This window comes from Lissotriton helveticus, chromosome 2_2, assembly GCF_964261635.1.
Source record: "Lissotriton helveticus chromosome 2_2, aLisHel1.1, whole genome shotgun sequence".
Lineage (NCBI taxonomy): Eukaryota > Metazoa > Chordata > Amphibia > Caudata > Salamandridae > Lissotriton > Lissotriton helveticus.
Window position 1 is genome coordinate 72685145 of NC_136060.1, and position 24213 is coordinate 72709357.

The 24213-nt window shown below is 48.0% G+C and overlaps 1 protein-coding gene across 1 annotated transcript in view; it reads left to right on the forward strand.

Annotated features, from left to right (window-relative positions):
• The window catches only part of FRG1 (FSHD region gene 1), a 173599-nt gene that overhangs the window by 88850 nt on the left and 60536 nt on the right, over positions 1-24213 (forward strand). Inside the window, exons 4-6 of the mRNA XM_078678936.1 lie at positions 7228-7350; positions 18534-18591; positions 19323-19437. Of these exons, the coding sequence (XP_078535062.1) occupies positions 7228-7350; positions 18534-18591; positions 19323-19437 (296 nt within the window). The remainder of the gene's footprint in view (positions 1-7227; positions 7351-18533; positions 18592-19322; positions 19438-24213) is intronic.

Here is a 24213-nt window from a genome sequence, read left to right on the forward strand (position 1 = left end):
CCTGGAGGACTGGATCCGGGGCTGGATGCCAAAGGATAGTCTCCCCCCGTGGTTCGCGATAGAGCGTGCCCATCGCTCCTTGACACCCGAACCGCCTCCGGGAGCCCCTGCTCGGCCCTTCATCCTTCGCGTTCTCAACTTTCGGGATCGGGATGTCATCCTGAGGGCCGCTCGGGAGTTAGGGCAAATACACCATCTAGACTCCAGGATAATGGTTTTTCCCCGACTACTCGAAAGAGGTCCAGTCCCCGCGCCGCTCCTATGAGGAGGTGAAACGGAAGCTTAGGGCGATGCACATCCGCTATGGACTCCTCTTCCCTGCCCGCCTCAAGGTTTTCTTCCAGGGGCAGACCCTCTTTTTCGACTCCCCACGGGCGGCGTGTACCTGGGTCACGGAAGAGAGGCCACTCCAGCTGCGGACGACCCGCTCCCCGCCCCGAGTCCCCTCGGATCGCCCGAGCAATCCAGCACCCAAGCCCAGGTGGCGCAGGACTGGGTCCCGCAGGAGGGGGACCCGTGGGGTGAGGAGCTCCTGCTCGCCGGGCCCAGCGGACCTCTCCGGAGACACGACAACGTGACCCTGCCCCGCCTTCGCTGACTCCGTCTGTGATCGACCTACAGTCTGCTCCTGGGCCCGCCGACACCCTGCGACGTGCTGTCTCGGACACTGACCTCTCCAGAAGCCCGTTGCTTCGCGGCACCGAGGGTGTCTCTGACTCTTAATTGAACGCGACTCCGTCCTGACCTATCTCTGTCTGGGCCCTGGAGCCTAGGCCCCTATCGCGGGAGCCGAGTCTGGCTTGGTCGTGCCTGGGGCTCGACACTCCCGTGATTTCCGAGGCCCGACGTCTGGAGCCATGGACTCCTTCCTGCATCGTCACGGAGGCGAGGGCCAGTTTGAAGACTTTTCCTCGTTTCCTCTTCCACCTGACACCTGATGCTTCCGTTTGGCGCTGCTGGTTTCCATCCTGTATTGTGGAGGGGGATCCCCCCCCGTTGGTCCGAGACCCGGGGTCCTGGCCCGTGTGTGAGAAACCCTGCGCTGGTTTTGATCAGAGCTTGCGGCCTACATCAGCTCTGGCTCTCCTGACCTGGTGGCCTGGGGCATTGGCTCCGTCCTGCGGCACCCTGGAGGCGCAGGCCTGCTTCTAGACTTATCATCCGTCTTTCTCCTCCTTTACCATTGTGACATTCCTTGTTTGGCACTGTTGTACTGTATCCTGCACCATGGAGGGGGGTCCTCCCTATTGGTACCTTGGTCATAGTTCTAGCCCCCAGCTAACCGTTTTAGTTTAGCACCCACCCTCCCGAGTGTGGTGTCTTCTGTTGTGGGGTTGCATTTAGGGCGACAGATGCTTCTTGTTACGAAGTGTAGGGTGGGGGGTGTTGTGGGGTGTGGGTGGGTGGGGAGTCCGTTGACTCTCCTCTGTTGGTTGCTTCAGTTTTTGTTTTTGGCCGCCTACGGGCCGCCCCTTGTCCTAACTCTAGCTCGCCGTTGTTCGGCCAGCGCTATTGTCACTTATAAGTGGTGGGTTGTAGCTCTCCTTCCGATTTCACTGCAGTTGTATGCTCTTTGTCCCCAGGCTCGTCCTCCTCCTTATCCGCCTTATTTCCTCCCTCCCCCTTCCCCCCCGCCCCCCCCCTTTTTGCTGACCCCAGGCGTTACTGCTACTTTGCTGGTCCTGGCCCGGTCCCCCTGACCCTGCATGGTTGGCCCCCCTTTCCTCTCCTGAAGCCCTCCTTTGGAGGCCTTTGCCTGGTCCATGCCCCAGCCCCCATCGATGGCCTGCGTGCTGACTAGACCCCTCCACGTTCTCTCCTGGAACGTTAATGGCCTCCTAGACCGCATTAAGCGCGCAGCCATCCTCCGGGCGGCCCGCCGCTACGAGGCGGACGCCCTCCTTCTCCAGGAGACCCACCTCCTGGGTACGCAATGCGATTTCCTGGCCCGCTGTGGGTTTGCGACGGTCTGGCACGCAGGTTTCACGCGTGGGTCCCGTGAGGTGGCAATTCTCCTCCGGAAAAGTTTGCCGTTCACTCTGATCCGGGTCATCGCCGATCCTCAGGGCCGATATGTGGTGGTGTCGGGTGTGTTGGATGGCTGTCCCCTGAACCTTCTGAGCCTGTACGTCCCGTCAGCTCTTCATCAACCGACGCTCCGTTGCTTTACGGGTGTTATTTCGGCGCTTCCGCTGGGTTTGGCGGTGGTGGGGGGAAGACTTCAACGCCGTCTTGAACCCGTCCTTCGATGCGACTGGGACCCCCTCTGCAACCCGGGTGGCCTTAGCTTCGGCCCTATCGGGATGGGCCTCTGCCCTGGGGCTGTGTGACACATGGCGAGTCTTGAATCCTCGCAAGGTGCATTTCACCCACACATCAGCCGCCCACCACACTCCGTCCCGGATCGACCTCCTCTTCCTCCCGGCCACCGTTTGCCGCCTCGTCTCCGGAGTGACTATCTTGCCCCGAGGGCTGTCCGACCACTCCCCTGTCTCCCTCCGCCTTGGCTCGCCCCAAGTGGGGCCGCGAGCGGTGTGGCGTCTCAACGCTTGGTTCCTTCAAGACCCGGAACTGGTGGATTCGCTGGAGCAGGAATTGTCACAATATTTTTTGGCCTACGAGGGATCAGTTCGTCGCCTGGAACCCTTTGGGAGGCCGGCAAGGCCGTGATCCGAGGAGTGGCGAGGGGGTTCGTACATGCTAAGCGTGCGGTTCGACTTGCCCGTCTTGTTGAGTTGGAATCCAAGGCGAGGCGACTGGAGGAGGACCACACGCTCCTTGGCCGCAGAGACCCCTCTAGGCAACTTGCGCTGGTTCGCTACGAAATCCGGCAGATCTCCCTGGACTCTGCCCAAATGCTGTGGCGCTCCTCGGTGGCGGGGGTTTACGGATGGGGAGATAAAAATGGCAAGTCACTCCACAATCTCGTCTCCTACCCCAAGGTCCACCGGGTCATTCCGGAGATTCGGGCGGCGGATGGCTCCCTACACACTAAGTCGGAGGCCATATCAGGCGTCTTTGCCCGATTCTACACAACCCTCTATGCGAGGCAACCGGCCGGGGCCTCCCTGGCCTCCCTGCTGGAGAAGACTGGTGCTCGGCTACCCTCTCTGCCGCAGGAATCCAGGGACTCCCTGGACCGGCCCTTCACCCTGGAGGAGGTGATAGATGCTATTCCCCTTCTCCTCTCCGGCAGGACACTGACTGCTTCCCACAGGAATACTATGCCGCGTTTCGGGACACCCTTGCCCCCCCATCTCCTGGCCCTCTTCCCCCACGTGGCAGGTACCGGCTCCTTCCCCTCTGAATCCGACCTGGCCACAATTGTAGTCCTCCCCAAGTCCCACCCGCCCTCGGTGGCCTGTGCGGACTACCGTCCGATCTCCCTTATTAATTCTGAAATCAAGTTATATGCCACCATCTTAGCCCAAAGGCTCAAACCTCTCTTGCGGGATTTGGTCCATCCGGACCAATGTGGCTACATGCCAGCCAGAGGCACCCGTCACTGTATCAGGCGTCTCCACCTGGCCCTGGCTCACCGTGCTCGGCTCTCCCCCTATCTAGCCCTCCTCTTCCTGGATTTTGAAAAAGCCTTTGACACAGTGGGCTGGGACTACCTCCAGGAGGTTTTGACGGAGATGGGCTTCGGCCCGGTTTTCCGCCGGTTTGTCGGGGTTCTTTACGCTGCCGCCCGGGTGCTGGTGAATGGGGTGCTCTCCGAGACCTTCCCGATTAGTAGAGGCACGCGCCAGGGGTGTCCCCTTTCACCCCTTCTATTCGCGCTTGCGATGGAGCCCCTGGCTGTCGTCGTCCGTCACGACCCCCTCATCCGTGAGTGGGCGTGGAATGAAAGCCACATTGATAAAATTGCCCTCTACGCGGACGACGTGGTTCTCTACCTGGCTGATTTAGCGACCTCGGGTTCCCGGACCTTGATGTCTCTGGCGGCCTTCCACCAGGTCTCGGGCCTCCGACTCAACGCCGGCAAGTCTACTCTGGTCCCGCTCCACCCATCCAGGGACTGTTTTGATTGGCAGTCCGACATTCCCCTACGGCACCACTCAGTCAAGTACCTAGGGATGTGGGTAACCTTGTTGCCAGAGCTTGAGTGGGCGCTGAACATAGCCCCCCCGGTTGTCCGTATGAAAGCTGACCTTAAGCACTGGCAGTCGCTCCCACTTAACCCCCTAGGAAGGAGTGCACTGTTTAAAATGATGGTCCTACCGTGCCTCCTATATACCCTGCAGAACACCTCTGTCCACATCCCCCGCGCCAGGTTCCGTGAACTGGATGGGTATTTGACCCGCTTTCTGTGGGGGAGCGGCCGATCGCGCATCTCGCTGGCACACGCCCGTATCCCTCCTTCCGATGGGGGCCTAGGGATGACCCATCTTTTCCTCTACTACATTGCCTCTAGACTCCTCGTTGTCCATGACTGGTACGTGGGCGGCTGGTCCGAACCTGCTTATCGGGTGGAGCTCGAGCAGATGGACTTCCCACAGATCCAGGCCCTCCTTTACGGTAGTCCTGTGCCCCATTCTATGGCGCCCATCACGAGGTCGGTCTTTATGGGGTGGCGCGCCGCTCTGCGTCACACGAACTGGGACCGGAAACTCACCAGGCTGACACCCCTGTGGCACGGTACTTGGCTCCGGGAAGTGGCGGCGTTAACTGGCTTTCGCCGTTGGGACTTGGTGGGCGTATCGGTGCTGGGGGATGTGTGGGTGGGAGACCACATCCGGGCCTTCGCGGACCTACAGCGGAATCAAGCTCTTTCCCACACCCAACACTTTAGGTACCTCCAGTTGCGCCATGCGCTTCAGACCCACCTCCCATCCCCAGTCTCCCTTCCGGAGTTCAGTCCGCTAGAGGCCCAGGTGATGATGGGGGACCTGGGGAGAGGTGGGGTCTCCCGTATTTATCGGTCCTTGATTAACAACGGCCCTGCATTCCTAGATGCGCTGCGCGCTCGATGGGAGGGATGGGTGGGATGGGTGGGACCCGTGGAGGATGTGGAGTGGAGGTATGCCCTTATGGCGCCCAGAACCCTGACCACCTCAGCAAAACTCCGGCTGGTCCAGACCTATTATCTCCATGCGGCTTACCTCTCCCCTGACGGCCTCTATCGGGCCCGCTTGAGACCCACTCTGGACTGCGCGAGATGTGGTTTTGCGCCAGCGTATTTCTACCATATGGTGTGGCTCTGCCCTGGGCTGGCGCGATTTTGGGAGGGGGTGGAACGAGAACTAACGTGTGCTTTGGGATGGGAGGTTCCCCACGAGCCGACTCGACTCCTTCTGGGGGTCTTTGATGGCCTAGATGGTTCCTTGCCTGGCAGTGGCCAAAAGAGATATAGCGAGCCACTGGTCGCGGCCTGATCCGCCTACTGTGGGGAAATGGAGGAGGGGGGTCGACTGGTGCGGTACCCAGGAGGTGGCTCTATTTGAAGCTAAAGGGGCATCGGACCTGTTTCACAGGATCTGGGGGAAATGGTTTAATTTGCTACCACCTTGACTGATGCTTTGCTGTCTGTTCCTAGCCCTTGTCTTTCCCCTGTACCCATGACTGTGGACTGGCAAGTTGAGTTCCGCTCCCCAAGATTTCTGTCTAATATTCTGCTGTGTGATTTGATTGAGCTACACCCAATGAACTTTGTCTATTGTTTTAAATCCCAAATAAAGTTGATTATCAAAAAAAAAGATCTTATTTAGATGTACATATTACGAAACATAGAATTGTTAATGGTAGGACATGCACACCCATTCTGTTAAGCATATTGTTCATCATACCTTACAATTAGTTGTCTTGCCAAATTGTTAATAGAGCTCTCACTCTGACATTTTAGTGTTAATATCAGTGTTAATGAACATTTATACTTAAGAGTGTGACTGCAGAGAGTGACCTCTTTTTTACTACCTTGAAGTGCAGGTGAGGTTACTTTATCCAGAATCTCTGGAACCTATGAATGTTCAGTTATTCAACACAGTCAATCTTATGAAGTTGTCACATAGGCCTGCCCTTCACGTGCAAGACGTTCTAAGCCTCTGTGCACACACCGGTTTAGTGTAAGGCTGGAACCAAAATCCCAAAACTAGGATAACAGATACTCGCAGCTTAAGCGCGCAGGGCAAGGAGCATGACTGTGCACCATACCGAGGACGTTCTCGTCTGTACAGTATGCTACATTGCAATCTTCTAAATCCCAAATATGTCTTTGAGAAGACTTTCTTCATGTTTCCAGAAAGTGGAATATAATTTTAGGCTACACTGAGCTTTCCCATGGTTAATTTACAATGACTCGGGACCACGGGCAATGTCCTATTAATGATGTAGAGTGAGAGCAACATGTTCCAAAGTTAAAGTATTGCTTCCTACACAGACTGTAGTTGCCCTTCTCTTTCCAAAATGTTGGCTCTCTCCAGTGCATGACCCTGCTTCCCTTAGTTACACATCTCGAGTAAGAGTCATAACGTGTTTCAACACGCTAGGTCACCCTATGGAGGAGTCTTTGGACGGCTGAGAAGACAATAGAAACAATTTGGCAATTATGGACGCCAGTGCTGGAGATGAAACTGTTGTTCCTGTAACTTGCAAAAAATATTTGCCACTGGTTTTATGCTCTGCTAAATACCGATGCCATAGTGAATTACTCTTTATTGTGTCTGTATATTTGTTGTATGGGCAACAAAACGTAATTTACAAAAAAAAAGAATAATAATTTCAGTTAATGTATCTAAACTCCAAAAAATAATTAGATCCAGAAGTCCCCATGTAATTCCTGCTTCTCTTCACCCCCAGACTCCCAGGTGGTCATTTGTTGAAAAGTGACTGTGTGGGGATGCTTATGTAGCACACTGCTCAAATAATATGATGACCTGGCGCGGTTGCCGCTGGTCGCTTATATTAAACATATTTTTGCTTTTATTTGGCTAGCTTTATGTTTCACCACTTGTTCATAGGCTTATTGTTTCAAGTATGTGAGGGAAAAAGAACAGGTTCTACTCGTTGACCCACTTCATATGACATTCAGAAAATGTAAGTGGTTATATAATGTCTCCGCAGGGGCATCTTTTCATACTGCTTGTTCCTTATGTTATGTAGGAACTATGTACCTACACCATTTAACAATTCTCCCTTTTTATCAATGTGAAAAGCAAATTGGAGTAGATTTTCCTAAATAATAAGTTCTGGTTTTTAATTTTGCTTTATGTTCCTACATGTTTTCAGGAATCTGGTGGGCCATCAAAAACTTTGGTGAAATATCAGGATCAGTGGCAATAGAGATGGACCAGGGAGCGTATATTCATGCACTGGACACAGGCCTCTTCACTCTCGGAGCGCCACACAAAGGTTAGTCTCAGGAAAACACTCACAGCTGTATTATCTGACCTCGTGAATCTGTGGGCCACAGATATTATGTGAGGTGACTGTTATTTAACAAGCATTGGCATTGCCAATAGGTCTCGCTTGTGGGACCTTATAAGTATTTAGTTTTGCAGCACAATATCCTTGTTGCACCAAGGATATTGTGCTGCAAAACTAAATACTTATAAGGTCCCACAAGCGAGACCTATTGGCTATGCCAATGCTTGTTAAACTGTATCATTGCATGCAACGCATTGCCATCTCTGTTGCACCTTGGAAAACGGCTCGTAAAGTAAAACCGAATTGAGTTTTTAAACTGTATCATTGCATGCAACGCATTGCCATCTCTGTTCTATCTCATTGAAGCATTTAAAAAGAAGCTCCTGGCTTTGCTGTGGGGAGGGGGGGAAGAGAAATGCACGGCCGTGAAAGTGGCTCTGGGTGGTGGGGGGGGACGCATTCCTTTGAAGTGTCGGGTCTGATGCAATTATGCGAGGCAGGCTGGTTAGGAAGCAAATGACAAGGGAGGGAGGCTGAGGCTTTGATGTGGGGAGTCACAAGTGAAGTGAATAATTAGGGGAGTAGAACTGGCAGGCTGATGGGCAGAAGGCTCAGGCAAGCTCGTGCACGAAGGAGCTTGCTGTCACGTGATTCACGTGAACTTAAAGAAAACCGCAGCGCAAGAAGCCCTTGGTTTCACGAGGATTTTCAGGACATGAATTCTCGCTCCGCTCGATGCGCTTGCGCGCATCGATAGGTCGCGAGACCTAATTATGGAATAATAGACCCACTAATTGCAGCTACTCTCTAGGCAGTCACTTGTGTCATTTTTACAGTGTTAAAACCACGACCATTCAACATTCTCTCTTAACTATAGCACACTACAAGAGCTGTTGCAAAAAGATGTACATTCTTTTGCAAACATGTAAAATATTAGTATCGCTCCAGCATTGTTTTTGGTCGGTCAGTGGGAGCTGATTTTCCTATTCCAAATTCTTCTCCTGGATGAACCAAGTTGCAGTGCTTACCAAATGTATTGTTTATTTTGGTGAGGTAGCAGAACATGTATCCCCATACTGTATTATTTTCCACAGTTGCACGTTAAGTTTAATCTCTTGGGAGCAATATTTCTGTGTGCCACACATGAAGAATAGAGGAAAAGGGTTCACTCAGATGAGGACCTGTCCGGGTACTCAATGTGAGGACAGGCTGTCAATCCAATGGGGTATGTAGGTAGACCAGAGGGGCTTAATAATTTTACGCCACAGCCGTAGCGTTGTAGAATCCCTTTGTGGATTAACAGTGACAATGCACTGGGAGTTTCTCTCGGTGGAAGATTAGAAAAGTGATACAGCGCTCCGCGTCTAGATTCAGAAAAAGCTGCGTCAGTCAGCTTGATCGGGTACAAAGCCCCTCTGGCCAAACTACATACCCCATTGGATTGGCAGCCTGTTCTCACATTGATACCCGGACGGGTCCTCATGTGAGTAAACCCTTTTCCTCTATTCTTCACGCGTGACACATCATTTTAACAAGGCTGCGCAATCATAAATTCAGATGTCCCTTCATCAATAGTCCTGAAGAGACCCCACATTGTTTTGAGGGTCGAAACGCTGTCGACAAACAGAAGAAGCGAAACATTTTCCCAGCACATATCATTGTATATAGCTGCTGTTCATATGGAATTGTTTTGATAATGGTCGAATTGTACAAACTTTGGAAACCTTGTATATAATATTCACATTGTCACTTAGGTTTAGTTTCCCTTTGTCATTTGGGACACTATGCACAATTTTTTTTTGATAAATAAAGTTTACTCCTAACTTTATTGTTTAAAAAATCTAAAAAATATACGACACTGGAATTGGTGTGTTAGTGGTTCCTTCGCGCTCTGCCATTATCTAACCCTCTATATTACGATTGTGCTTATGTATCATAACCTCATAGTATATCATTCCACAGGAACCACTGTTTTTACTATATAACGATGAAGCATGACACATTCACGGGTGCGTGAGGGCACCAAGATCTGACCTTCAGGTCTTCCCACTACAAGTTTATTAGCCCCAAGGGTTAACCCTTGGTGACCACTTTTGGTTAAGGAGAACCATTTATGTTATTTTGGGCCGTTCTGCAGATTCATAGAATACAATTCATTGAATTTTTGTATTTATAGAACACAAAGCCTGAGGAGCCATTGCACCAAAACTGTTTAAATAGAAGTTCTCAAGTCTTCACTTCCCACCTCTTCTTACTCAGTAACCTTTCACATATTCTTTAATATTTCTGTTAAGAGTTCCCCTCTTTCCTCACCCCTCTTCCACCAAACCTCTTGCCTACTTTCCACTGTTTTGCACCAACCCATAGTTATGTGACTTTTCTCCCTGCCCCTTGTTTTTGAACAGGATACACCTTCAAACACCTTCCGTCCCCATTTTTAGAATGCTTATTTTCTCCCTACCTTGTTAGTTCTTTAACTGTTCCTGTTTTTCTATTTTATTTTATCAAACTGTTTCTGTTAATTTGTTTTTCCTCTAGGATTAAGATTATTTGGGTTTTCATAAATGGTTGTTTTTAGGTCGAGCTGGTAAACTGCACCCAAAGGATGCAGGTGTCCACCTGGAGACCTAATATTGTCTGTCTCGAGGGGAGGAAGGACAAGAGGGTGTTACGAGCTTGAAAGCGGCCGGATTTGGGTGCGCGAACGCGCACGTCGCCTCCGTCCACGCGTGCGCACACAGCCAGCCACCACACGCGCGCTGCTTACTTTCACTTTACATCTCCCCACCAGTCATCGGATCTTTTTACACACGCATGCATGCATGCATACATACAGACACACACAGACACACGCGCACACACAGGCACAAACACACACACAGACACACTCGCACACACACACACACACGCGCGCACATGTCCCCCCCTTCCCTCACACCCCACTCACCGAGTTCTTTTCGTGTGTCCCTCTCTCCTTCGGCAGGCAGCGGGTCATCCTCAGCAGCAGGCGGGGCTCTCCACGAGCACGGGAGCCCCGCTAGCTGACACGCAAATCTTCCGGCAATCTTCCGGCTGACAGGCACAGGAGCGCTTCAGCACAGGAGCGCGGGGTAGGCTCCCGTCTGCTTCCTGTCTTTTTGCGGCCCCGCCCCCGTCCCAACACAGGTTGCCTGGCTTCCTGTACAAGCCGGGCTGCGGCGGTGAGTTTTTATTGTACTTGTTATACCTTTATGACGTGTCCACTCAATGTTTCTAGACTCAGTGGGAACACATGCAACTTGTCAGAGCCTTTCAGTACTTCCCTCATTCTGATCGATCTCGCTTCGCTTCACAGGCGATGCAGAACACCCCTGAACTTTTCCTCTTGTCACTTGCTTCAACAGTGCTTCTAAAGATCAGTCAGCTCACCGCCTCATTACTTTGCTGCAATATATCATTCCCCTGAACATCTGTGCACATCTGTTCCCTCCACTGCAGGATGTTGGCTTCCCACGCTTTCAATCCATCACATCGCTCTGTTTTCTGATTATGACTGTGCTCAGTGTCTGCATATTTTCACCATTTCTACACGTTTATACGAGCCCAACATTTTCAAATCTTTGGCCCAGAATTGCTACCCACCTGACGCTTTCCGCATTTGCATGCGTCAAGGGCTTAAACATTTGATTAAAGTCATTCGCTCTAATGTTTTTATGTTTTTTCGTATATCTTAGAGTGAAACTCCAATAAACGAAAAGCCCTGTAATAGGATTGCTAGCTTAAAACTTACTTTGTTTATACAAGATTATGACAGTCTTCCTTTATCATCGCCCCAGTTCAATGTAACCATCAAATCGACCATTGTTAAATAAACCCTTCACTGCACTATACATTGAGAAGATAAGGTATTTGAAGCCCATTAACGCTGTCACGTTTTCGATCCTGATAATTCTGTTGTGTCAAGATATGGGGAATAGATTCTTTAGAAAGTCGAGTGCCTGGTAGATCTATTGCTAACTATGTTCGGATGTTTTCAGTGACCATTGTGCGTCAGTTGCATTTCTCACACCACATGCTGCAAGTGTGTTATTATTGTGTCCACCTTCAGGGCTACAGGAATCGACCCAGAGATGCTGGGATTCGATCTGCTAGCTCCTTTTACAACTTCTGTTCTGCCTTCTCTTAAGTCCCTCTTGTACAATCACAGGCGAAGTGTTCTAGTATTGTCTTTGGGCACTTACCAAAACATATTGGTGGATGATATAACCGTGATATTTCTTTAAAGGGTATTTTTGATATTCAGTGAGTTATTGTAACTACTAATGAAAGCTTGTTGGAGACTGAAGCCTGCGCGTAAATAACAAAATCACACTGTTTATGAGCGGTTTGCAAACCAAAAAATACTTCCTAGGGAAAATATAGCCTGCTAGTCTCCGGCCGAGCCAGCACTCGAACAGTTTTCGAAGTGCACGTAAAGGCAACTGGGAACCTTTCCAGGAGTGCGGATGAGACGCCATGTGTGTTTAAAACCTATGTCGGAAGCCAATTCAATTAGTTTGCATACACTTGCTTTGTAAATGCAAAGGGACTCTCCGTCTCGCCTTGAGGTTATATTGCAAATACATGCATTGCAAGAAATGTGTCTGACTCATTGTAATGATAGTAAAGAGTAGGAGAGCGAGTAAAGATTGGAGGAATTCACGTTCTGTTTTTTTCAAGATGAGAACTAAAGGCAAGTGTTACTGTGATCCAGTTTAATGGGATTAATTAAAGTGGTGGCATCTTCTTCCTAATGGTGATGAAAGAGACACGTAAGGTGGGAGATGCCACTTAGGGAAGAAAATGACAACTTCAATTTTTTAGGTTTCGCTGGAGGGCGGAGCTCTTAGCTCCGCCTCCAGAGAAATTTCTTGATTTTAGTAAGGACTCTGGAATACGCCCCCCTGTCCCATTGGCTAGCTCCATAAATGGAGGCTAGCCATTGGAACAGAGATCTGTCCGTCAAGGCCGGACCAGATTCGGGGGCGTTCCCGAGATTTTTTCCCAGGGCGGAGTTACGTTTTTTCCGTTCCCTCCCCTTTCACTGATGCGCTGTCCATTTCCGCCCCCCCCTCGCTGTCCTGTGCACGTTTCCCGCCGTCCGTGTCCACTCCCGCCCCCTCCCGCCGTCCGTGTCCACTCCCACCCCCTCCCGCCCCCTCCCGCCGTCCGTGTCCACTCCCGCCCCCTCCCGCCGTCCGTGTCCACTCCCGCCCCCTCCCGCCGTCCGTGTTTTGAATTCTGCTCTGCCCAGCTGTGACTATCCCTGCTCCGAGACCGCCGTTCGTAGGGGATCATCAGACAAAGGGCTTCCCTGACATCCTGTTTGTGCATTATTTTGAACCGTAACCACAGACCGCAAAGTGAATTGATAGAGCTTCAAAATGAGGTGAGTACATCAACCGTTCGTGTGCAGTGCACTGGTGCCCTGTGTAAATTCACTTCCTCATTTACTTACATCTTTTTTTCACGGATTTTAATCATCCGCTTCAGATGCAGCCTGCCCCGTGTACTGAGTGGATGCTTCATACCTAGTTCCCCTATGTCAGTCACGGGAGCCCAGGAGAATGCACTCACGGGAACAGAAACAATGGGCGGGGACAACTCCACTGCCGCCAGTAGGAGAGGGGTTTGGTTTACTTTTCTTGATAGTGCGACAGCTGTTTTTAATTTACACTTGAGTCTCCGCGGGCTCAGGCAGAGAGAGGGCGCACCCCTGTCGGTCTGGGGACCCTGTGGTCCTGTCTCCGGCAGCCTTCTGACGCACACTCTTCCCCCTTCATAATAGCAGACCTTTGTTTTCTGGGAGAGCTGCTAACTTCTCAGAGTTGCGGCCTTTGCTCGGTGCTAAATAATTCACATTTCGTGGGTGAGTTTACCAGTGAGCGGGTGATTGTTTACACCAGAAGTATTTTGAACGCATGCTTGAGGGGCGTGTTTGCAAATTGCGGCGACGCCATGCTGACGACAGAGTAGAATGCGCGCCATGAAATTATTGTATATAACTGTTAACGTTTGGTTGTGAGTAGCTCACAGTCGAAGTTTAAACAGCGAAACATGATTATCTTGAAATCTAACGAACTTCTGCGAGACAAAATCAAGTCAAATACACAACACGTGCCTTGTGCAGTCGTACGAGGATTGTGGCAGCTCAAGAAAGGAAGGTCATAGCACAAACCCTGGGTAGAACGGTGATTACAATGGGATTGAAATTAGTGTGACGTGTATTCTGGTCACTGAAGGCGCTCACAGCCCTCTTTCCTAGGCTGGCTGTTGAGTGGTCCTCTCCTTTTAATTAAGAACCACGGTTAGCATGGACAAAATGTTACAAACCACAGAAGTTTCAAGGTTGCTCTAATAGATAGTCACTTTGAATATGCCGGCACTGTTACAAACGGAATCATAGACAAACAAGGTGTTACCATTTTTCTCTCTCCTACAGCAGTGGTCGTCATTTAATTCTTTCAGAGGCAATTTAGTTCCACAGTTTGTGGCGCCGCCCTTGCATAATATTAATGTAGCATCAGTTCCTAAGGTTGGTGCCTGCACGCATTCCCTAATCGGATTCTTTTGTATACCACCCTCTGAGATTGGAAAAAAAATGTATCTGCTTTAAACCTTTTTATAAACAAAGTTTATTTTTACAACAACAACAAAAATCAGTTCTTAAGCCACCATTCCCTTTCAATGTGACTAAGATGGCTCAGATTCACAGAATGGCTTAATTTTTGTGATTTATTTTTTATTTTTTGTCAAGGTCTTTGTTTTTTCCTTGCTAAGTAGACCAATTGAGCAAAAGAGAGTTTGTGTCTGGCTGGGTTAGATTTACAGCAGTTCCGTGGAAATCCTGGTTCATGTCAAGTTGAGCTTATTGACGTAATTACGTTTTTGGATTCGTACAAGAGTCCACAGAGTACAACACTGTTCCCCTGACAGTTTGTCTTGTTTACATTAAATTTTACACTGCGTCATCCCTGTAGATGTTACTTTCCACCTGTATAGGTTTTGCACGGTAAATTTAGCAGCATCCCCTCCCGCTGTCCGACTAACCGTTCCCAGGCTACGTGGAGCAGAAATGACGGGGTGTTTTAACTCAGACAGGCGGCCTCTCTCTCCACATAAGCACACTCCAGGCAGTCCCCTCTCCTCGGTATTTGATAAAATTGAGTGCAGAGTGTGAGTGCAGAGTGCAAAGTGAGTGTGCAGAGTGCAAAGTGAGTGTGCAGAGTGCAAAGTGAGTGTGCAGAGTGCAAAGTGAGTGAGCAGAGTAGTGAGTGAGCAGAGTAGTGAGTGAGCAGAGTAGTGAATGCAGAGTGCATAGGGAGTGCAGAGTGGAGAGGGAGTGCATAGGGAGTGGAGAGTGCATAGGGAGTGGAGAGTGCATAGGGAGTGGAGAGTGCAGAGGGAGTGGAGAGTGCATAGGGAGTGGAGAGTGCAGAGGGAGTGGAGAGTGGAGAGGGAGTGGAGAGTGGAGAGAGCAGAGGGAGTGGAGAGTGGAGAGAGCAGAGGGAGTGGAGAGTGTAGAGAGAGTGGAGGGTGCAGAGGGAGTGGAGAGTGCAGAGAGAGTGGAGAGTGCAGAGGGAGTGGAGAGTGGAGAGTGCAGAGGGAGTGGAGAGTGCAGAGGGAGTGGAGAGTGCATAGGGAGTGCAGAGTGCAGAGTGGAGAGGGAGTGCATAGGGAGTGGAGAGGGAGTGCATAGGGAGTGGAGAGGGAGTGCATAGGGAGTGGAGAGTGCATAGGGAGTGGAGAGTGCATAGGGAGTGGAGAGTGCATAGGGAGTGGAGAGTGCATAGGGAGTGGAGAGTGCATAGGGAGTGGATAGTGCAGAGGGAGTGGAGAGTGGAGAGTGCAGAGGGAGTGGAGAGTGCAGAGGGAGTGGAGAGTGCAGAGGGAGTGGAGAGTGGAGAGTGCAGAGGGAGTGGAGAGTGGAGAGTGCAGAGGGAGTGGAGAGTGCAGAGAGAGTGGAGAGTGGAGAGTGCAGAGGGAGTGGAGAGTGCAGAGGGAGTGGAGAGTGCAGAGGGAGTGGAGAGTGGAGAGTGCATAGGGAGTGGAGAGTGCATAGGGAGTGGAGAGTGCATAGGGAGTGGAGAGTGCATAGGGAGTGGAGAGTGGAGAGTGCATAGGGAGTGGAGAGTGGAGAGTGCATAGGGAGTGGAGAGTGCATAGGGAGTGGAGAGTGCATAGGGAGTGGAGAGTGCATAGGGAGTGGAGAGTGCATAGGGAGTGGAGAGTGCATAGGGAGTGGAGAGTGCATAGGGAGTGAAGAGTGCATAGGGAGTGGAGAGTGCATAGGGAGTGGGGAGTGCAGAGTGGAGAGTGCATAGGGAGTGCAGAGTGGAGAGTGCATAGGGAGTGCAGAGTGGAGAGTGCATAGGGAGTGCAGAGTGGAGAGTGCATAGGGAGTGCATAGTGCATAGGGAGTGGAGAGTGCATAGTGCATAGGGAGTGGAGAGTGCATAGTGCATAGGGAGTGGAGAGTGCATAGTGCATAGGGAGTGGAGAGTGCATAGTGCATAGGGAGTGGAGAGTGCATAGGGAGTGGAGAGTGCATAGGGAGTGGAGAGTGCATAGGGAGTGGAGAGTGCATAGAGTGCAGAGTGGGGAGTGCATAGAGTGCAGAGTGGAGAGTGCATAGGGAGTGCAGAGTGCATAGAGTGCAGAGTGGAGAGTGCATAGGGAGTGCAGAGTGGAGAGTGCATAGGGAGTGCAGAGTGGAGAGTGCATAGGGAGTGCATAGGGAGTGGAGAGTGCATAGGGAGTGGAGAGTGCATAGGGAGTGGAGAGTGCATAGGGAGTGGAGAGTGCATAGGGAGTGGAGAGTGCATAGGGAGTGCATAGGGAGTGCTAGAGAGTGCAGAGTGAGTAGGGAGTTCTAGGGAGTGCTAGAGAGTACAGAGTGAGTAGGGAGTTCTAGGGAGTGCTAGAGAGTGCAGAGTGAGTAGGGAGTGCTAGAGAGTGCAGAGTGAGTAGGGAGTTCTAGGGAGTGCTAGAGAGTGCAGAGTGAGTAGGGAGTGCTAGGGAGTGCTAGAGAGTGCAGAGTGACTGCAGAAATTAAGCTAATGGCAATGTAAATGACAATGCCATTTATTTATCTGTTTTCAAAACCAACACATAAATACAAATTTTGTCATTTACAATGCCAATAACTCTAACTTTTCCAAAGGCGAAACCATTGCATTGTAAATGCTTGTCTTTTACCGTAGCCGTTTTGTGCTGATGTAAAATGTCTGCCTCAATTAAGTCATTAAACTTAGTCGCTCAGTGCATTTCCGGTGTGATATGGTCACTCATCGAAGTCGGTGTTTTCCAAACTGAATTGCTACTCGCCTTTTGGGTAGGTAGTGAAAGTACAAGACATACATAAAGATGCCTTTAAACTCTGTATTTAATTCGTTACTTTTGCTGCACTTCAAAGATCGGTCAAATGACAGGATATGTCTTCTGATAAATTGCTGATCTAACACATTGTTGTTTATAAACTCTAACTTTGCAATATGAGAAAGAAAAGTAAGGTAAAATATGTGACAATCTTGCTGAAGTACAGAGAATGTGAACAGAAAGGCTGTATGATTATTGTAGTGCAACAACATTTAAATACCTCTAAATGAACTGCTCGCGTTCAGAATCAAGCACGTTTTTTTTCTAGTTCTGCAGTGTGATGGTAGCAAAGATTTTAATCGGATCAAAGCAAAGCAAGACTTGGTGATGCACTAATGATAAAAATCCACTGAAACCCAATTTCCACACATTAGCATGTGTGTGCAATATAGTTTAATCAGTCAAACTATGTCTACAAATTTAGTGGCTATTTCAATAGAAAATGTGTGGTCTGAAAATGACGTTGTGCTGCCGCTCAATGCTTTTGTTACATTAAAAATATTGCCTGCCTCATAGCCATTAAAGATAGGTGGTTCACAAAAGTTTGTCGTTCTGAAAAGTGGGTTGTGGTTCTAAAGTTTGTAAGGCACTGGTCTGAACGCATCCTCATATACGGCTAGTGACTTCGTTGTTGAACTCTCACTATTGTTTGGGAAACTTGAAAATGGCATTAAAAATAAATATGGATCAAGAAAATGTAATTTGAAGGCTCTACTCTAAGAAATGCATTAATTACATTAAGTTGCAAGGTGTTATTCAATGTTACCACAGTACAATATAATTTGAGAAATCTCTGTTTATTACCTTGCAAGTTCCATGCTCTGTCACTTTTCTGAAGAGAATAGTGGCCCTTGCTTAAGATATTTTGTACATCGCAGGTTTCAACCTTTGTGTATTTTAGTTTCTTTAAAGCACTCCAGCCACAGTGCTATTTGCCACCTTCGGTGATTGGAGGAGTTAGAAGTTGGAGACAAGTTGTTGCCTCAGATAAGTCATTGGGGCGGGAGAATACATTGAAAGTCATCAGTAATTTCAACAGGGCAGTGTCTTGGAATGCCTGCAATCGGGAGGTGTAAGGCTTTAACTTTAAGCTAGTGCCATTATAAATTATAATAACTTTCATTTAAGTATTAATTATTGTAAAAAAAATAAAACCCATTGTTGTTTGTAATATCAATACATGTAAGTCACGTAAATACAACACATATTGCATTACAAATGCTATAGGTGTCACATTTGCAAAAGTTATAACTATTGGCATTGTAAATGACAACGCTATTAATTTCGGTATTTTCAAAAATAAAACATTAATAAAAAATGTCGTTTACAATACCAATAGCTCAAACTTTCCTAATGCGAGACCTATTGCTGCAAATGCTTGTTCTATTCATGTACATGATACATTTTAACAGACTATGACTCACTTAGTACATTTCACAGTTTGTTAAAAGATTAGAACAGACACAAACTTGGTGATTTATCGGTTGATAATTTTAGGGCTTGCAATAGAAGTAGAAGAAAAGTAGAGCTTACAAGCAGTGAGCAAATAGCAAGAGACTTTGTAGTAGAAAAATTACCAATTTGCAAGTCTCATTCCTGGTTGAAAGCTACACTTCATTTCTAAATTGTTTCCCAGCTTCCAAAGTAAAAGCACCTCGGTTAGTATGAAGCACATCACAAATGTGGCACTAAATATTCAAGGTGATATACAACGGTGTCAAGTTTTTCCTATACTGTAAGGACCAAGAAGATGAATTATCTATCTTTTACAGACGATGATGGACCAAGTCCTCCAGAGCAGTTCACAGCAATAAAGTTAGCAGACACCAGGTAAGTGGCTTCACTATATGTTCTACTATGAATTTGAAGTGAGTTTTATGATTCTGCAAACATTCTTCATTGTCTTGCCCATACAATGTCATAATAAATTAAATCAACACTGCCTTCTCTCACTCCCTTAACTAAGGGGTCCATTATGATGTCGTGTGGATCGCCACTGGCGGTCGAGATCCGCCCGACATCTTTCCCCGGCCGCACCCCAATTATCCCCCGCCCTAATACAATGGCCGCAGACAGGCAATCGTTACAATAGCCTGCCATGCGGTCTTGGGCAATAGGGTGTCAGCAGAGTTTGGCCTTTCCATGGCGCCATAGAAAGGCATGTGGTGTCTACCTTTGGTGGCCCGTTGCGGGCCCCCTTGGTGTTGGGGGTGGGGGGGAGGGTGGCCTTGGAGGGTACCTATGGTACCCCTACATTTGCATGCACAAGGTGGCAAGCACCGCACGGTGCCTGTCACATTGTGCATGGAAATGCACAACATGCTTTTTTTCATTTCGGCAGGTGCTGCTTACAGCACCACCTGCGGACAATGCAAAAACCCGCCAGTGTTGGGGGCGCATCCTAATACACATGGTGGGACCGCTGCAACTTCGGCGATCGGTCCCTGGCTCACTGGTCATCGTAATAGGCCCCTAAGTACCTTGAATTTGCTACTTACCTGTCTTAAAACTATTGATGTTCTCAAATGTTTCTATTCTGTCTCTTCTCCATCATTCAAAAGAATTGCATTGAAATCGGGCTATGGAAAGTATCTTGGAATAAATTCAGAAGGACTGGTTATTGGGCGCTCTGATGCGATAGGATCGAGAGAGCAGTGGGAACCAGTTTTTCAAGATGTGAGTAAATTCTTTAAAAAAAAATTTTAACAATTGGTTGTACTCTCTCATCTGTTCTTCAAATCAACATTTTATTTGTAACAGTAAAAACAAGATACGAAGACTTTAACATATAAATAGTAGATAAATCTAGAGTACAATTCAGACTCTTAAAAAGGAAACAAACACAGCCTCCAGAAAGAATTCAGCCAACAAGTGTTTCGTCAATCTTGACTTTTTCAAGGCAGGTAAGTAGAAACGCAATCGATGTAATATAGGTATTTCCAAACCTTTGTCACGCTGGAATCATCCGTAAGGATCTCAGAGTATCAAATGTTTATCAACTGTTGTGAACCAGGGGCCTTCCACAAAGCAGAAAGCAGCGGCATCCATAGGTGTCACTTTGCGTGGGAAATCAAACTGGCGCCCAGTTAGGCTTCTGAGAAAGAGTCCATGATGAGCGCCAATGCCGTTGTTTTTTTTTTTATTGCTTTACATTATTGCTTTTTTTGTATTACTTTCCTGAAACACCGTAGCCTGTTTTATTCCCTATGCTTTCGTTATTGATTAGTAACGCTGGTGTGGCTGCAGATATGCACATTCCTTTGCAGCGTGATCACTCCACTACATACAAAAAGAGTAAAAACAATTTTAATTTACTACACCAATAGTTCGAACTTTTACAAATGCGAGACAGATTGCATTGCAAATATTTGTTTTCTATGATGCAATTCACTGGTGTGTGTGTTGTAGCCTCATTCCCCAGGACTCCAACCCTCTCCCTCTACCTCTTTCCTAAAGTGCTAACTCCTGATCTGCGTTTTAATACGAGTGGCAGCGTGGACAAATCCCTGCACTGTAAACGTGTGTGAGCTTCTCAGTAGAGCTCTGTTGTGAAGGAGATGCTCAGAGACGGGATTTAGGTATTGTTAGCAAGTCTAGAAAAACACATAGCAAGTGCCCCCTTTTTTTCAACAATCGTGAACTGAGATGCATGTTGGTGTATGCTTTTTTTAAATGTAATTGTTGTAATAGATCAACACCAGTCCGTGGAGATCAATGGCAAATGCGAGGTCGATGGTGGTAATTTAATTTACATTTTATGTTTCTGCTTCTCGCACTGAGAAAGCAGAAGTGCCTGGTTGGGGTGGGCCATCCTGCTCGAGGGCAGGAGGGAGTGGCTTGCCCACTGTTGTGGGCCCTGACTCTTTGGTCGACCCTCTGGGGCCGACCAACCTAGTCATGCGCACACTCCCATTTTCTGCATGCAGCCTCCATAGAGAAAATGGCCTCAAATTAGGCGCCTGGCAGGGCGCCGTCCGTACCAATCACAACGCTGCCATTGCAGCGTTGTGATTGGCAAGCTGCCGGTGGAAGACGCAGACCCGGCTAGGAGCAGCAGGAGCTGATGCGGCAGCTTGTGACCCTGGGGAAGCTACGTTTTTCTAAATTGAAATTATCGTCCCGCTTCCCCCCCTCTCCCGCGAACCCCATGAACCCCTGCTACCCCCACCTCCCCCCGCCTGTCATTGCCTGCCGCGACAGATGAAATTGCGGTATTTCCTCCTACTTTCTCTGCCATTGCTCCGCGCAGTTATGATTTAGCAGAATATATTTGAGCGTGCCAGGTAGTTTGTTTATTTTTAATTTTACGTGGAGGCTGTTGTTAGTTTGTTAGAATAATACATGTATTTCATCTGAGCAGTCTTTACAAAAGTATTCTGCACAAATTGAATGTAAACCGGTAGGTTGTAGTGCAGTACGACAATTTTATGCCCACCACTTTAAAATGTCACCAGCCGTCACTGGGTAATAAAGACCTGTGTGTGGCAGCTTTTCTACTTTGTCTGCATGTTGTACTTGAACTCCGGGTGTCTGAGTCCTGTGGCTGAAGAAAGAGACACTCAGGTGTTGCATTCCCTCCAACCCTTACATCTGTTTCCATTCTGAGATGCGGGTGCCAACTGTCCCGTTTAATTGTTCTTACTTATGGGCCTCTAGTAACACGGTTTATGTTTGCTCATTCTGCTTTTAAAAACTTCGAACTAGTATAAAAACAAGCCTGACTTTATCGAGTATTATCCTCTTTAAGGAAGCTTTGTATTTTGTAGAACTCAGCAGAAACATTCCTTCATGTGTCTATAAGTCTTCAGGCCCACAGCTCAGTTAAACCGGTTTACTAACCTAGTGCATGCCTTTCTTTTCCACTGCAACTAACTGCCCCTGACTTCTAGTGCTTCAAAAAGGCAAAGAAAGTTGACGTCCACATTCCCCTACTAATAGTACATGTTGAGAGGCAGCATCTTTGCAATTTGTAACTTTGTTCACAGGGTGCCTTCTTCTGCTCTAAAAGTTAGATATTTTATTTATTTTTGTATTTATGTACTTTTTTGCTACATTCTCAATCCAAACATGGGCCGCGTTTTGGAAGGGGAATATATTCAACCATCTTTATAATTAGCAAATGGCCCAAAGGCAACTCTATTCGAATAAAGATGCCCTTTATCAGCTAAACTATCTACCTCCTCCTCTACTGCTGAAGCAACATTCTGTGCAGAGCCACTCGCAGCAGCAGTTCATCATTATCCGATTAGTGTCTGAAGATGTGTTCTGAGTCTTTAAACTGCCTGGCGTGTGAGCGATTATTTGTTTTGGCATATCCGTGCGTGCATGCACTTGCATCTCAGAGAGCGAGAAAGAACATGGGACTGAGTATCTGAACAAGTGCAGTGTCTCGTTGAATGAGTTTCTCGCAACTCATTTAGTTTTCTAGAAGGGTGATGTTAGGTGCTCATGGCTGGTGATCCCATTGAAGTTAATAGAAGGAACCCTGTTTTTTGGGGAGCGAGAGCAGGCTTTCCAAGTGGACCATTTAAAGTCTAAAGGAAGCATTTGACTTATAGAGAGTGAAAATGATTACATGAAGGGCCACACCCTACAATAAAGGAGGACTTCTAGGAATGTGTGGGTGGGAGAGTTTCTCAGAGTGTATGTTGCTATTCAGGATTCTTTTTAGGTTAAGCTTGTGCTTCGCATGTGTTGCCCTGCGAGGCGATCTGTATTGAGGTATGGAATAAAAGCCCCACCCATTTCCCGCCCATTTTTTCAATTGGCTTTTGTTACTATCTTTCAAAATCATTGCTTTTCATTTGTGAATAGGCTTACTAGTCCCTCCTTGGTATCACCTTGTCTGCATCTGTAACCTCTCATAAGGACTGGACTTTTAACTTGTGTTACACGGTTCTGCTTTATCTAGTCGGTGTGCACTATTTTCTTTAATGATCTTCCCCTATTCCACCCATGACGTCTCAGCACACCGCCCTCTTTTATATTGTTGTTAATAATGTATTTATGTTCGAAGGCAACTGAAAACCGTTCTGTTTAAAAATGAGATCTAGCATCTGCTCCAATTTACATCTCCTGTTTAGCCGGCACCAAAAGCGCAGAGATACTCCATCTGGAGTCGATTCAAGCGCTATAAAAACCAGCAAATAAATAAATAAATAAATAAATCCAACCACCAAAGGCTGTCGAACCCAGAAGAGGCGTCGACCCGAAAAAAGTAAAACCAAAGGCTACGGCACCAAGGCCAAAAACTGTGGAGGTCAAAACTGTATATTGACCCAAAAACTGGTAAAGTGACTGTTTACACAAAAAAGAAAAGACCTCTACCAACTGAAGACTTTTCTAGAATCCCACTAAAGAAAAAGAGAGACTGTGCTACCTCTCCTATACTCTTTGAACCGATTACTCCAGCTATGCCTACCACTCCATATGCCCCAACATCACCTGCACGCTCTGACTGCAACCCACATGAAGATCATGACGCAGATGTGGGGTTTGGTTATCCACAAAACCCAATTGGAGACCCCAACTCACAGCCATGGGGTGGGTGAGGAGAACCAGACACTGAAGGGATCCTGCCTATCACAGAGCCTGCAGTATACCCAACTAAGCCATCACCCACAGAGGATACAGTAGCCTTTAATTCACTCTTAGATAGAGCAGCAACCTACCATAATGTAGATATGCACTCTGATGCTATTGAAGAAGACTTCCTCTTTGATACATTGACAACATCTGAAAGACATGTTAAAACACTCCCCATGTTGAAGGGCGTCTTAAAGCACGCAGGTGACATTTTTAAGGACACTCCTAGGGCACGGGTCATAAACCCTAGAATTGAAAAGAAATATTGGGCTGCACCTATAGATCCTACATACATCAGGGGGTAACTACCCCTAGACTCCCTAGTGGTATCCAACGCACGTAAGCGTGCAAATTCCCAAACTACTGGCGAGGCAGCTCCTCCAGACAAGGAGTCAAAAATCTTTGAGGCATCAGGCAAGAGAGTGGCGGCACAAGCAGCTAACTCATGGAGGATAGCCAATACACAGGCCTTGCTGGCCAGATATGACAGGGCGCACTACGATAGTTTAGAAGAAATTCTCCAACACTTACCTGATCCTTACAATCAGCAGGCAGATGAACTCATACAAGAGGGAAAGCTCATTACCAATGCCTCAATTAAATGTGCCTTAGACGCGGCAGACACAGCTAGAGTTTGGATACCTAAACTTGCCCCCAGACTGTATGACTATTATCAAGGAGGCAAGAAAACCTACTACCAGGGCATGTTATGCATCCAAGTGGAAACGTTTCGTCATTTACTGTAGTAACAATGACATTAACCCACTTGATGCTTTTACTCAAAACATCATTTGCTATCTCTTGCACCTACAACTTTGCAATTTAGCCTATTCATCCATCAGGATACATCTAGCTGCGTTAGCAGCA